The sequence below is a fragment of the Dryobates pubescens genome, chromosome 17 (assembly GCF_014839835.1).
Source record: "Dryobates pubescens isolate bDryPub1 chromosome 17, bDryPub1.pri, whole genome shotgun sequence".
NCBI classification, from domain to species: Eukaryota; Metazoa; Chordata; class Aves; order Piciformes; family Picidae; genus Dryobates; species Dryobates pubescens.
The window spans coordinates 8,073,599-8,089,684 of record NC_071628.1 but is presented as its reverse complement, the minus strand read 5'-3'; the positions used below and the strand labels follow the sequence as shown (position 1 = coordinate 8,089,684).

The window sequence follows — 16,086 nt, the reverse complement described above, 5'->3', positions numbered from 1 at the left end:
AGGCATTGTCCCCCTGAAGGGCTGATTCTGCCTCCTTGGAGAATATGTTCCAAATGTTAAACACACATGTTAAATGTATTATGGTGAGGATTAAAAGCTGGAAACCCCCCTTAGTAGATGTCATACTGGATTATTTTTTGATAGTGGTTCTTAACATTTGTGCTCCTGCTTTTAGAGTTTTGTTCTGAATCTTGTAATAGCAACCACTCCATTTTGGTATGAGGTCTTTTCTATTAACAGTGATCAAAATGAAATATTTCATTAGGGTTAGAAAAAGGGACACTTGAGATGAATGAGGTTCTGCTGTATTTGGAGGGTTGGATGTTTTTGATGTATGATCTAACTTACAGAGTCTGAAAATTAATTGCACAAAGCAGTTTGTTTATAAACAAATAACAAAATAGCATTAGCAGTAAAAGTTTAGAAAACCATTTTGAACCTCTTTCAGATACATTGCAAACAAATATTCTGTGTGCTCTTAAGGCTTATAAATAATTCTTTGGTGTGTGTCTGGTTTCAAACCTAAAGTGAAACATTGTTTTCTTAAGAACAAATTGAGATCTCTGAGAACTACAGAATTCAAATATGAGACTGGTTGGGTTAAAAGCAAAAACCCTCATTCTTTCTGGGCAGAGGTCAGGCCAGTGTTCTGCCCCTAATTAATTTAGGGATAAACCCTGGCTGTTGATGTATTCATAAGTTAACAAATGGAGCACAGAGCTGTGTTTTGGCTTATCATACTCACACACCCTTTAATAATTTTATTTCCTGAAGCAGTTTTGCTTTGGCCATTTCTGTCATTCAGCAGCAGGCTTTCCTCTAGTCCTATCTGGTCAGCCTTACCATGTACTGAATATGTAGGAAATGGAGAAAGAGGGTGAATTGCACTCAGAAGAACTTGTTCTCTGTACTTTGGTATTATTCAAATGGTAGCCAGTGGAATAAGTTAAAGATATTTTGAAGATGTTTTTGAGAAAGGGCACTCTGTCATTTTGTTGAGCCTCATACCTGGGTAGTTCACATCTGTTGGTACATGTTTAAAACCAGGCTTTGAGCAACCTGTGCTCATGATTCTCTGAAAACTTCAGTTCTACTTTCATACAAGCTCTGAGGTTTTGAGCATTTGATTTGCATAACTTTTGACCTGTGACCACTTGCAGATCAGTTGCTCAAGATACTTTTCCTCCACAGAGAATCAGTGCCTAGGATAAGTGTGGTGAAAGTCTTCAATAAACAGAGCCATCTCTCATGTTCCTGTCTCACCAGCCCTATTAATTTCCAGAGTAAGCTTTTGCATTGTTGCCATGGGACTTTGAAACAGCCTGCAGGTAGGGAATGGCCACTCATAGACTTAAATCCATTTCATGAGGAGCATTACCATTCAATCATGTTAATTAACATTAATATGACTTACATGGCTTAAGACCTATCTTTGGGTTTAGCAGAGCTCTAGGAACAATATAAAAGATGAGCTATTACTCCCATTGGGATCTTGACTTCGAATCCACTAAAGGCAATGGGTGTCCTTGAACTAGCTAAGAAGGCTTTGAATCAGGAGGCAATTTCTGCTTTCCTGGGTATCCCTCTGCTGCTCATTCTGCTTTGTGATGGCTTCTTTATGCTGGGCTGTATATCAGTGCCGTGAAGAGCAAACCCCTTAACATCCCTTTTGCTGTTCTGGGCTATGAGGCAAGGAGCCATGTGTTTTTTTAGATGAACATATGAAGATTCAATCTATTTTTAGGGCAGTCTTTTTGCCAGGAATAATTTATGGGATTTTGGATTTGAATGGTGGATTTTGTGACAATGTAAATGCCTGAAATGGATGTTTAAAAATACTTCTTCCTGGCTTAATGCTTAAAAGAGCAACACATCCAATGCAGGTACATTGAAAAGTAGCTTTGTATTTCCTATTTATTTTGTGTTTTTTGCTGATATCACTGAGGACCTCTAGGCAAACACCATGACTTTGGTTTCAAGTGAGCAATAACTAGGTACAAGTCAGTACATTTAATAGATGAACTGGATGATGATGAAGCGACCACACCAAATGAGTTTTGTACAATTTATTTCCAACTTCAGTGCAGATATTTTTATTTAATGTTTGTTGTTCTGCATAATGTGACTCAACATGCTGACCTCTGTCATTCTAAGTGATTCCCCATCTAAGAGCTGAAGTGTGAATTGATTTTCCTTCATTCACGTAATAAGCATATGTCTCGGATCTACCTTACTGTATTGACACATTTAAACCCCATTTAAATAAATCAAAGGGGGTATTTGGGTATTCATCCATTTGCCTATAGGTTGATGGAAGAATAGATTGCTTTAATACCCCAGTTATTTGTCAGTTCAGCAGACAGCTGTAAAAATTATTAGCATCAGAAATGTTCTTAGGAAGAAGCATTGGGGCTGCCAATATCTTGGATAATTTACTCATCAAGTTTGCCAGGTTTAGTAGGTTTAAATGTATAAATTGTGTTTAGAATGCTTTTGTGCTTTTCAACTATTTCACTGTTGAGCTGATGCTATTGCAGATATTTCAGTTTGTAAATAACTCTACAGGATTTGGATTTGTACAAAAGCAAGGATGGAAAGGCCTAGAAGGAGGTTTTCTTCAGAATTATCTTTAATGCCTGTATTTCCTTTATCTAGATACAACAATGGTGGCACATATGTTATTCACGTGGATTCTAAAAGGGCTTCTTCTGTCTTTTCTGCTCGAAACTACTCTGGCCCTAAACCCAGATGATCCAAATGTTTGCAGCCATTGGGAAAGGTAATGTATATCAATTTATTCTTTTTTTTTTTTTTGCAAGCTGTTTCAGATTTTTACATTTAAAAAGCCAGTAAGAGCCATAATTTGATAAATACCACCCTGCCTCACAGAAGAGCATGGATTTACATGCCAGAGATGGTACTCCTGAGTGCCTGAGGATTTGGATCATCCCAAAGAACTGGTTCTAAAACTTGAGCTGCAGAACACGTACCCTTGTGTTACCTTCTGCTCAGCTGTACTTTGGAAAGCTCCTCCATAGTTGCAGCTAGGGGACTGCACAGACTTATTTTCACTTACCATGGATAGACCTAGAGAAGTGGTGGCCTTATTCTTGCTTTTAGCTGGGTGTTGTCAAGCAAGGCTATTTGAGATTTCTGCTAAGTTTTAACATCTTCCTGCTGCAACATGCAGGCTTCTTCTGTATGTCCTGAACTTTGTGGCTGTATCTGCCAAATTTGTGTCAGCATCAAAGAGTAGCTTCATGAAAGCTGAGAATTAAAGGCCCTGGTAATTCTTGTTCTCTCTATTGTTAGTGTCTTAGTCCTAAAAGTGGATCTGTGCAGGACATTTCTGAGTACACAGAAGCCCACTAGCTTTGATAGGGCTCAGAGTCATGCAGGGTCTGTTTGCAGAAGCTAAAGTTCCTGTGCTCTGAAGTTTAACTTGCTAAATTTCCAGTTCTGTTCTGTGGTTTAGTTCCATACAAATGTGAATTGCTGTACAGTTCAGTAAAACAAACCCCTCAACAAGAGCAAAAATGGAAATGTACTTTAATGGCCCTATGCTTTGATTTTAGAGACCTTAATTAGAGAATTAACTGTAGGTAATGCAACTGCAAGGCAAAGACCATACAGGAATAAAATTTGCAGCCTGTGTGGTGAGGTGAAGTGCATTCAGAGCACAGGAATAAAATATTGATTTTGTCTGAAGAAAGTCAGCAACCTAGAGACCCAATCAAGGAGAAACAAAAATTAAATACCAAAATTGATTGCTTGTACTGACCAAGATGACTTTGTTACTTAGATGTTAATAAATCAAAGGGAAAAGATTGTTAGGGCAATTGCTGGATAACAAACAGGATCATAAAATAATAATCAGGATTTGTGAGTGTTAGTGTTTTACATTAATGAGCAATGCAAATGTTTTGCATTTTGGCATTAGCAGATGTAAAAACATTATTGTCAGACTCAGCAAACTGTGGTAAAGGGCAAAAGCAGCATCTAGCAGAATCTTGGCTTATCTGGAGGGGGCATGGCAAGCAGGGCAGCAATAGTGCAGCCTTCGATTTCAAGCCAATCAGACCCTCCAAGCAAATACTTCATTATGACCTTAGGGGTGCAATCTCACAGGGCTTAATCACATCAGCAGACCCACTGATGAAAAAGAAATCACTTGGAGGATTAAGACAATCCATATAATACCTTGGAGGATCTAATTCCTGGGTCTTGACCCTGCCTAGAATAATTTCAGTATCAATCTGTGGAGATATTGTGGATCTGATAAAGTAGAGCTTGTTACCAGATCAGAACCTAAGATTATGAGTCTCTTAAGCAGTCCTCACAGTTACTGCAGGGTTATATAATGACTGATGCTAACAAGTCAATGAGAGTTGTGTTCCTGTATCATGTGAGAGACCTGGGCACGTTCATTATAATCAGACAACTTCATATAGTACCTGTAACATCAATAAGTAGAGTTTTAGGAAGGAGAATGTAAATTCTTAGTATTGTTCTGAGATCTCTAATCTATACCCATTCACATGTACAGAGGGAGGTAATCCCATTCTAAACATGCCAAAGTGTCCCAGATCTAGATACCAATTAACCTGTGTTACAATTTTCAGTCAGTTCTAACTGTAATTCAGAGGGCCCCAAATCTAGATGTCAATTAACTCATGTTTGGAAAAGACAGTTCAGAAAAGGTAGTTCTTCTCTGCAAATGAACAGAATTAAATCTGTCCATCTGAAAAACTAACTCTTCAACCTTTTACAAATGCTGCACCCAGTGTTTGAAGTAATGATTCTGCTTCTCATCATCAAAAGAAGTGTAATCATCTCCTTAGCAGTGCTAAGATGAGCTCCTGTTGGCACTGTGGAGTGCAAGCAAAAATTAACACTCTTAGGCAGGAAGGCAACTTTCCTCTCTTAAAATTTGCACTATCAAGTTAACCAAATACCTTTTGCACCTGCTAAACTTGCCATGAATTTTAGTAGCATTTGTTTCTTTTCTGGAAGGGAATGATTTATAGAGCCAGAGCATTACGAAGTTTTCAGAGAGAACTGTGGTTGAAGGAAGCCTTTTCTGGTTCCTGAAAGTACCCAACATTTCTAAGATTATTGATTTCATTATTTTCATGCTGAAGTTAGATGAGTAGCATATACAGGGAACTGAAGCTTTTTATGTTGCAACAACCATATTTTCACTTCCTTTCTTTGTCTGCTCCTAGCTATGCTGTGACTGTACAGGAATCCTATGCTCATCCTTTTGATCAGATCTATTACACAAGATGTACTGACATACTGAACTGGTTCAAGTGCACTAGACATAGGTAAGAACTAACCTCCAGTTTTATTTTGCCTTCTTATCTTCTCGCATACCTTTTATTTATCTGGGTTTTTGTGGTACTCTAGTATAGATATGCATAGAAAGATATGTCATGGTACAACAGCCAGGGTGTTTGTAATTCTGTAGGCTATTGATTGAAATGAAGAGATTTTGGAATGAAATTTGGGTGAGGTCAGTGGTGATCAGTCTCTTATGGGGCCATTGAGGATTATGTATTCTGCCATGTCATTGGAAGTGTTTCTTAGGCCACCAAACGTGACCAGCTAACTTTTCTAAGTGATTGGTGCATGTCCAGATTTATGGTAGGCAGCCCTTGCAGCTCCTAAATCTTGAAGAATTAGGCACTTAAGAGTTAGTGGTAATTATAAATGGATCTGGGTTTGAAATATTTCACCTCAATCTGCATTGAAAATCAGGTAAAATGAGGATGGGTTCATTTCTAGCATTGAATGAAAGCTGATACCAGAAAGTTAATTTTTCCCAGGCTGCAAGATATTGCTATTATATTAATTCTGATTCTGGGTGGGGAAGTATCCTGATGAATAGTCACTAATAGTCACAATCTTTCAAAGGAGTTTTAGTGAGCTAGCTGGTATCTTACCTGTCATACTGTCAGCAGCAGCCCCATTCTGGTCTGACTGTGGGGTTTTGCTCTTCAGCATCTCTGCTACAAAGCAAGGAACTGGACAGAGCTGCAGAGATTTCTGGGCTGTTGTATAGATTGGAATGCAGCAGAGTAAATTCAATCAATTTATCTAATGTGAGGGACAATAGATGGTGTTCAGTCTAGGTAATTTCAAATAAACTAACATGAGCAATGCTGTTTTGAAGTGTTTGCTGTTCAATATTCCCAGATAAATATTCCTTTTCTAATGTTCTATCGTTGCTATAAAATCACAGAATAGTTTGGGATGGAAGGATTCTTCAAAGGTCATCTAACCCAACCTCCCTGCAAGTCAGTAGGGATGTCTGCATCTAGAGCGGTTTGCTCAGACCCCTGAATAACCTGAACTGGAATGGTTCCAGGGATGGGACATCTACCATGTCTCTGGGCAATCTGGGCTAGGATCTTACCAGCCTTGGAGTGAAAAACTTCTTTCTGTCTAGTCTTAATCTCCTTGTTTTAGATTAACCCCATCATCCCTTGTCTCTGTCTAGAAAGTCTGGAAAAGCTAAAGAATGCTTAACACCTTTTGACTTCTGTGGATTACATATTGTGGAGGGAAAAACTTGCTTTAAACACTGAACTGGGATTGTGATGCCATTTTGTGGAGCATTAGTGGCTTCAAAGGGTTAGCAAGGAGCAAGAACTCAGTGGGGGTTTACTTCACATTTTGTGAATGGAGAACAGTTTCTGTTGTGGTAATTTCTTGGGTAACATGCTGGCACACTCGTCTCTGTAGGAGATTCTCTTGTTCCACTGATGATAGCTGACCTTGCTGATATGCAGAAATAAATAATTTCTTCTTCAGGAAACACCTTGTCCTTGCTTTAGGACTGGGGAAATGTTTTAAGATAGTGGTTCTAGGAGGGACTACAATGATTGACTGCCATGAGTTCTGTGTTTTTAATATGAGTTATATTTCAAGTTTCCAAACAAGAATTGATTTTCCTTTTTATTGTGGCTTTTAATATCAAAAGCTTTCATGCATTAAAAAATAATTATTGAATGCTATCCTTACCATAATTTAACACAAATATAATTCCCACAGTGGGCATTGATTTTCAATATTGTCAAATGCTTTTCTGTCTTGCCCTGTAGAATAAGTTATAAAACAGCGTATCGAAGAGGACTGAGGACAATGTATCGGCGGAGATCTCAGTGCTGCCCAGGATACTATGAAAGTGGAGACTACTGCATACGTATGTACAGAGCTTTGATTCAGAAATGATAATGAAAAGTAATTTTTGGAGGAGCTGTAGACATATTAATGGTGTATTGCAGTGATAATACTAAGGGCTTGTTTTCAGAGCTGCTCAGAACTGTCAGGTCCTTCTGATTCAGTCAGAACTGCAGATACAGAACATTTCAGGTATCTGCATTTCAAGCACCTAAGTAAAATGTTGCTGACATCATTGAAGAAGGAGTGAAACAAGTTCCTGAGTTTTTTTCAATCAGACCTTACTTTAGACAGTAATTTAAGCAAGTATAAACTGATGTTAAAGAATTAGGGAAACTGAGAAAACCTTTTGGAAGGTAAAGCACAAAGTTTATGCTTCCTGGAAGTTCTAACTTCAGGTAAGAACACTTCAAATCTCATTGTGTTTCACATGGTTCCTGTGAATATCTTTGCTCTCTTTTTAAAGCTTAACAAATGTCACAAGAACTTTCTCATAATTGTGCTTTAAAAGAAAATAAAAAGCTCTATAGTGTGTTAGGTCAGGCTGAGGGGGACAAAAACCAAAATGGGATCTTGCAGCAGCCCCTAAGAGGTTTGGTAATCAAAAATGTCCTGTGTTCTCAGTATTGCATCTTTCTAAGCATTCTGAGACAGAATATTTTTGCTACACTTTGCTCAAAAAGCGAATGGAGCTGTGGAGCTCTTATCTACATCTTGCTAGAGTGGGATTATGACACAAGAAAAACACAGGGAGGTTTTGATGGGCATCAGAATCCAAATTTTATTGACAAGTTTAGTTTGCCATAAAATAATTAAAATGTAAAAATGGTACAGTCATCCAGCTAACTTTAGACATCTTGACACAGTGCTGTAAAGCTATTTCTGTCTCTTGGTGTTTTTATCTGAGTACTTGCATGGTGATACAGAAGCACCTCAGAAACATGAATGGACCCTCACCTCATTTTAAATAGAATAGAATAGAATAGAATTAACCAGGTTGGAAGAGACCTTTGAGATCATCATGTCCAACCTATCATCCGACACCACCTAATCAACTAAACCATACAACCAAGCATCCTGTCAAGCCTCGCCCTGAACACCCCCAGCGTCGATGACCCCACCACCTCCTCAGGCAGCCCATTCCAGTGGGCAATGCCCCTTTATGCCAAGCAGTTACTATAAAGGAGCTTTGGAGTGTGAAAATTGACCAGCCTTTTGAGATAAGACATTAAAATTACCCTTATTTTACAGAAAAAGTAATAATTGGTCTTTGGCAGTGTGAAGGGTTGTTACTCAAGTCCTGACAAACATTTCATGTAACCTATTGTCTTTGCTAAAATCCTTACCTTTTTCATTGCTGCGCCATCAATATCATCTCAGCAGCTGCTTCACGTACTTTTATTACCAACTTGAATTTTGTGACTGAAAATCCTGTCTGGAACAGCACATTTATTTTCACTCTTTTCTCTGCAACCTATTGATTTCTTTTGTTGTTATTTTTTAGTTTTTTAATTGCCATCCTGGTTGCAATGACAGGAAATCTCCGTGGACTTTGTGATTATATGAAGATATTAGCATTTATTTTAAAGTGCTTTTTTTGTTGTTGTTGTTGTTAGTATTAATTCTCAAGAGTTCTGCTGCTGCCAGGCAAATTTTGTCTTTATGTTGTGGAGAAAGAGCAGCACACAGTATACAGCAAAGTTCTGCCAATACAAGACAGACAAAAGGTTTCTGGTCAGAGCAGGAGTTTTGTGTTTCACGCAGCACAGATAATATGTATGTCCTCTCTGTTGTTTACACATCCAAGAGTCAAGTTCTTGTATTTTGTTATCTGCATGGTCCTAGTTGCAAAGTGCATGATGCCTTATGGACATCTTCTATCTGTCCTCCTTCCTGGGAGATCCGATCAGCAAGTGAAGCTGAGGGAGAAATGATGTGAAGGAAGCAGTACTCCATCATTATTGATTCTAGATATTTGGTCTTATTTTGACACCACAAGTAGCTATATAGCCAAAAAAAAAGGAAATGAAAACCCTCATCAAAACTCTCTGACTCTGTAGCCAGCAGTTTGAAGGCACAACAATATTTAGCTAATGTGATCCTTTTCATGTCATTCCTTTTGTTTCTAACACATCAAGCCCTGGTCCCATTTGTTTTGGCTTGGTTTTCCACAGTAAGTTCCTGTGCCAAGAAGCAAATTCTCCTATCCATCATTCTTTGCAGTCAGCACTTAATTCCACTTCTATCTCTGCTTTTGCCTTTTTTCTTACCTTCCCTTTTCCATTTCTTTCTTTAAACAGCTATTTTCTGCTGTTTCCTATCCAGGTAGTTTAGTACTCCTGTCTCACATTCCTCTAGACATCTTCAGTGCCTGCTTCTTTAATGGCAGCTGCTACAAGAGGTCAGGAAACACCATCAGAATCATTCCACTTGCCCATGCTGTCATAGGGGACATGTCTCAGATATGAGCATGCTTCCACTGAGCCCCACTGACATGAAGGGAAGGAAGCTCCAGCCCTGCAGAGAAGGTTCTCCCCACTCTGCTAGCCCTTTAAAATCTATTCCATTAGGAACCATGGAAGCCACTACAACATGGGGAGGAGAGAATGCATCCTGCAGTGAGTCTGATGATCAAAAGAAAGTTTGATTAAAAAACAGTGTGTAGATTAAAGGCTAATTGGTTCTTCTTTCATTAATAGCAGTCTTTATTTCTTGCAAAAGTTAAATAGCTTTGTAATTAACAGTGACAAGTTTAGACTAGAGAAGGCTGAGTTTAAATCTCTGCTAATGACAATTTCTTGGCGTTTAAAGCAGGGGTGAGGGCTTTCAGCTACTGTTTTGATCTTGTCCCTTCTCATTTACTATTTTTTAAAGGAATGTCAGATGTATATTTTCATCTTTGTCCTCCTGTTGGGACTTACTAAATGGATTAGGTCTAATAAAATCTGCCCTCAGTTCTAAATATTCGGGTTGACCAAGAGCTTCTTGCTCTGTCACTCCCTGTCTGGTGTCTTCTTTGCCTTCTTGAGATCTCTATATGCTGCTGCCCCATAAAATGTGATATTCAGGCAAAAGGTCAAATAATTTAAAATCTTGACTGGTAAGCTACACATCTGGAGAGCCCATTACAGGTCCCTCTTAGGAGATGTAAAGTAAAACCCCCACACCTCCCCTTCGCTTCCCCACTGCCCTTGCAAAACAAGTATGGGGCACTGGAAGTTGAGGGTGAGGTGATTCTGATGGCAGAAGACACCATGTGAGTTGTTGCCTAAGGCAAAAGAGCCTGCCCTCAGCATCAGGACTTGCTCCCTCCAAAAAAAGAGGAGGGTTATTGTTATTGGTGATTCCCTCCTGAGGGAAAAAGAGAGCCCCATATGTCAGCCAGATCCTTCCCACAGGGAAGTCTGCTGCCTCCCTGGAGCCTGGGTCAGGGATGTTACCAGAAGGCTGCCTAGTCTGGTACAGCCCTCTGATTACTATCCCTTAATAGTTATGCAGTTAGGGAGTGATGATGTTGCAACCAGAGCTCCAAGGCAATCAAAAAAGACTTCAAGGCCCTGGAAGAACTGGTTGAGGAGTCAGGGGTACAGGATAATTTTTTCATCAATACCCTTAGTTGCAGGAAGGAATACCATAAGGAACAGGTCAGCAGCTGTAATTAACAAGTAGCTCAGAGGCTGGTGCCACCAAAAGAATTTTGGGTTTTTTGATCTTGGAGAACCTTCTGTGGCACCAGGTCAGCTAGCAACAGATAGAGTACATCTGTCCCAGAGGAGGAGAAAGATCTTAGCACATGAGAATGGCCTATGCCCCAAAGGGAGAAAGATTCTAGGAAGGGAGTTGGCAGGTCTCATTGACAGGGCTTTAAACTAGATTCGAAGGGGGAAGGGGCTGAAACCAGTCTCCCCAGACAGGAGTCTGGGGGTGGTAAGCTGGAGTCAAGGGTGAAACCAGCAGCCCAGCTGAAGCGCATGTACACTTGATGGGGTGCTTGGTGCCATGGTTTAGTTGATTAGATGGTGTTGGATGATAGGTTGGACTCGATGATCTCAAAGGTCTCTTCCAACCAGGTTAATTCTATTCTATTCTATCAGTACTTAGGCTGAACAGGTTTGGGGTATGAAATGGTCTTGCAATATTTTTGGATTGCAGTGGCATTCAAAAAATGCTGAAAAATGCTGCAAGTGCACATCTGCATTTTCTTCCCCTGCTGATATCTTAAAAGAGGTTGCTGCCATTCTGACAGTTTTGCAAAACGATTCCCCTTCTCTGAAGGTTCTCATACATGACATAGCTTTTCACTGAGCCATCTCTGCAAATAAACAGCATAGTCTGGGTAGTAAATCAGAGCAGCTATGATTTACTATACTTTGTATGCTAAGGTAAGCTTCTGGCAGAGCAGATGCATGAACTGCAGAAAATCTGTTCTTAAACAACCATGGGGTTCAGCTGTCCTTCAAGGATTTCATAAGGATGTTTTAAAATTATATTGCCTAGATTAGTATCTGTGGTGGATAAAGCTGCTCTGAATACTTTCCTGGAGGGGAAAAAAAAAAAAGAGAGAGAGAAGAGAAAGAAAAGGAATATTACATGGCTTTTTCATGATTGTTACCCTTTAAGTAGATGGTAATTGAATAATTCCCTTTAAGAATATGTCAGGTGGAAAGCTCCCCTCTATACTAAGTGGATACATTTTTGTCTGGGAGACCAATGCTTTGTTCTGTCTGTCTGTTTTAATCTTATTCTTGCACAACAGATTTATATAAAAGAGACATTTCTGCTAGGTAACAAAGGGTCATAGACCCATGTATCAGAGAGCAGGAAGATGGGACTACAAAGAGCATCTGCTTATGGCAGAAAAAAGGCCAACCATGAGGCACAAAGTTGGGAATTCACCTTTTTTTTCTTTTTTTCCCGCCATAGATTGAGAAATTTCAGCCTTTAACAGTTTTATTTTTCACTCTTGTACCTTACCTTCTTTTTCTAATGTATAAATCTATGCAATATGACAGGATGCAATACCGACAGGATTAGTGATTTAACAGTCTTATTTGCTGCCATTTATCTGTCATTCAAACCTGCCAAAATTCAGTAGAGTTATAGATTGACCATTTCATGGTTCTTTCCTTTCTTGGCCAAGAAATTATTGATCTCAGATTGTTTCTCAACATTCAGCTTTCCACATTACAATTGCCACAACCATCATCAGGGCTCCTTGACTTTGACAAATCTTTTTAAGGAGAAATTCTTGGTCTCACTGGTTGAGTCTCAATTTGTCACCTAGAGTGGTAGTTTGCTTGAGCCAGGGGTTGGGGACATTATTGGTTGCATGTAGTTATTTACCCATCTTTTCAGGCAGCCCATGTCTGCCACCTTTAATACATTTCAAAAACAAACGAGGAATGTTCTTTTAATAGCTGACTTGGTGAAATGATGCCAATTTGGGACCTGACTCTTTTCAGGGTTTTAAATAATGTTTCATAAATTCAGTCATTCCAACAGACACGCCAACTCCATCGTGTGATCTGTGCTTTTACACTGTAGCAATATGAGCATTCATACCTCAGGATTGCACTCAGATTTACAAGGCTGTATGTCTAGGGTAGTTTTTGTAGTCTTTGCAAAGGCTGCCTTATTGGAGCCATATGGCTAGATTGTTAAACATCTGTACCATAGGAGGAACAATTCCAAAGCTTCCTGCCATCTGGATGAATTACAAGACTTGCAATTCAGTGCATATGGTACAACAGCACACCAACACCGCAGTGGAGTGTACTTGTGATGAAAAGAAGAATAGCTTATGTAATCAGTGCAAAAGTTGTGTGCTCTTCGAAAATGGTGAATCAGCAGCTCAAACTTCCTGAATATTCATAATGTTTGTTCATGTGTCAGGTTTGTTGATTATTTTCACTTTATAAGGCAGTAGCTCATTAACATTTTAGAAGAATTGTTGTGTCCCCCTCCTCCTCACCTCAATTTTCAATTCCTCACGGTGAGCATTCCTGTAACTTGAAGATATACTGTTTGAAATTTGCTGGACTTAGGAAATATGTTTTTGTTATCTTTATAGACACACATTAAAGCTGGTGCTAGTGCTTTCTGTAAGAGCCTGGCTGTTACATTATTCAAGTACGGCATTCTGTACATCAATAATGCAACATAAATTAAGGGAAATGATATAGGAGTACACAGATACTTTGTATCAGGGGACATTCTCTTTCTGCTTTGGGATGTATGAGTGCCAGAAAATGGTGTGGAAGGCCATTCTGCATATACTGCTATTAATTACAGAGTTGAAATGACAGCAAGAGATGCTTTGGAATGTCTCCTTTTATATGCATTTGAGATGGCTCCATACATCTTGTTCCAGTGAAGAATATGGGGAAAATAATTTAGGTCCTGTGTTCCTGTCTGAGGGGGAGCTTGCATGAGAATTGAGAAATCCTGCTTCTGATAGTCATCGTCAGTCATAGTAGCAGCAACATTCTCACCAGTGTGGGGACAGAGAGGAATCCCTGTTCGCTACTTAATGAGCAGGTGGGTTGATAGGGAAGCAACAGAAGGAGCATGCAACCAAACTGCTTATCTGCATTCAACGTCTGCTACCGTACTGCAGCGTGTAACCATGGAGCCATATACCAACATCTACCATACTGTTGTACAGAGCCCAGATGAGCAGGCTCCAGCTCTGCAAGAAGCAGAAGGCTTTGTTTGTTGATTCTGAGCATCTCAAGAGGCAGGTACGTGTGTGGATAAGAAGAGGGAGACCAGCCTTCTAAGTAGGTCAGTTCATTTTGTGGCATAGATGAAGACGCTGGGTTACTACGTAGCCTAAAGATAATGGAGAGACCCCTTTGATGGGAAGGTGGAAAAATCAATTCTCATCTCCCATCCATCATTTTATATTTGCAGTCAGCTTCTCTGGATGCTGATGGATTTGCAAAGATGCTGGTGGGGAGTAGTAATGAAATAAGGGAAAGACTTCTGGAAGAAATTCAGTAGAAGAAAGAGAAACAAAATGTTCATAGAAAGAAAAGAAAATAGCATGAAGTCAGAAAGGAGGGTATGGTGAAGCTGTTTGATGTCTCAAGGGGCTTTATAAATATCAGAGGACAAATTATGCAGGCATTATAGTTAGAGAAAGATTTAGAGTCTTGCTAGTTCAGCAGTAAAAAAGCTTTTCTGACTGCTTTAGGCAATCTCAGTTGGATCAGTATAAAAAGAGTACTGGGGATGAGACACAGAAGAAGAAACTGGATCTAGAGCTCCTCGTGCTAATGGCCTGGATGCCTGAGCACTTCAGCAGCATCAGAAAAAAGGCACAAGAATTGTTGATGTGAGAGCATTGTTAAATTCAAAGCAAGAGCCAGGAAAAGTTTAGTCCTTTAATTTGTCTATTTTTAGCAAAGACAGATTGGTCCCAGCTGCTGTAAATCAGCACAGATCCACCATGTTTCAATGGACATCTTAGAATCATAGAAGTGTTTTTAGTTGGAAAAGATCATTGAGTCCAACCATGGACCTAACACCACCATGACCATTAAATCATTTTTTCACATGCCATGTCTACCTGGCTTTGAACACTTCCAGGGGTGGTGTCTCCACCACTTCCCTGGGCAACCTATTCCAATGACAGACAGTGATCTTCAGGTGCTTCATCCTCACTTCTGCACCTTCTTTAACATCTCTATTCCTTTTTGAGATCCCCTTCCTCATTCTCTTGCTTTAATATGCTTCAGTGTTGTTAATGGTGGTTTGCACTGACCTAGAATGGTGTGGAGGACACCGGTGCTCATCCGCAACAGCTTGATGGCCCAGTGTTCCAATGCTGCTGGTATCCACTCACTTGCCAGTATACACTCACAAGATCCTGTCCATCCCATATATGAGTGAACTGTTTTTGAGGACATATGGACACTGGACATTCCCTACTTTGCAAATTACAAAGAGACAGAACTCCAGAAGCGTTTTTCCCTCCAAAAGGGTTTGAAGTTCATTAGTAGTCCAGATGTGTGTTGAGCTGGGTTAACTTACTGAAATCAATAGGGTCAGAAGGAAGATGGATGTGTGAAATGAAACAGACTTTTAAAGTGGAAGGTGTTTTCTTGACCACTCCTTTAGATTTAGAAACAGATTTATTTTTAGGAATAGATTTATTTCCCTTGTGCTCTGAAGAAATTTTAAAGCCTTAAAGAAAATGAGGGAGGGGAGAGAGAGAGTAAAAGAAGTAACCAAAATCTAGATGGCCTTTAAAAAGAGATTCTGATGTACATACAAAATCTCAGATAGCATCTTTCCCCACTTATTTTCTCTTGTAGTTTCCTCTGACTGTGACCTTCCCCTGATCAGTTCCAGAGGCTGTCACACATTAACTCTTGATGTCTGGGAAGCCATAAGTCAGATGTGGGGGAAGTTCTAAGGCAGATTCCTTCTTGATTGAGAATAAAAGCTACTGCAGCCTATGCCAGTGTCCTCTCTTCCTCATTTCTAGACATCTTGTAAGATTGAAGGTGTAAATAAAAATGAATCGATATTACTACAAGGGTGTCCTAAGTGCATCAATAGGTCAATAGTGAAGCACAGTGTGGTGGGTTAACCCCAGACCTGGTTGTTGGACCTACACAGCTGCTCATGTTGACTTCCCTCCATTGGAAAAGGGGAAGTGGAGGAGGAAAGGTACAGGAAAAAGAAAGAAAACTTGTGGATTTTGATAAAACAAACAAACAAACAAAACAACTACCAAAACTATTTAATAAGCAAAAGAGAAGTGTAGTAAGAGAGAAAGAAAATAAGGGACGCAAAAGCAGTCTCTGACTGCTTCCCATGGAGAGCCCCTCCTCTCTCTCTCTTTTTTCTTTTTTCCTTTTTTTCTTTTTTTTTCCCCTGAGCATGCCATTATAA

The 16,086-nt window shown here is 39.6% G+C and overlaps 1 protein-coding gene across 8 annotated transcripts in view; it reads left to right on the top strand.

Annotated features, from left to right (window-relative positions):
* MEGF11 (multiple EGF like domains 11) overlaps positions 1-16,086 on the top strand; it is a 298,911-nt gene that overhangs the window by 67,077 nt on the left and 215,748 nt on the right. For all 8 annotated transcript variants that reach the window (XM_054169250.1, XM_009903880.2, XM_054169251.1 and 5 more), the window contains exons 2-4: positions 2,656-2,779; positions 5,226-5,327; positions 7,107-7,207. In XM_054169250.1, the coding sequence (XP_054025225.1) occupies positions 2,664-2,779; positions 5,226-5,327; positions 7,107-7,207 (319 nt within the window). In that variant the 5' untranslated portion in view covers positions 2,656-2,663. The remainder of the gene's footprint in view (positions 1-2,655; positions 2,780-5,225; positions 5,328-7,106; positions 7,208-16,086) is intronic.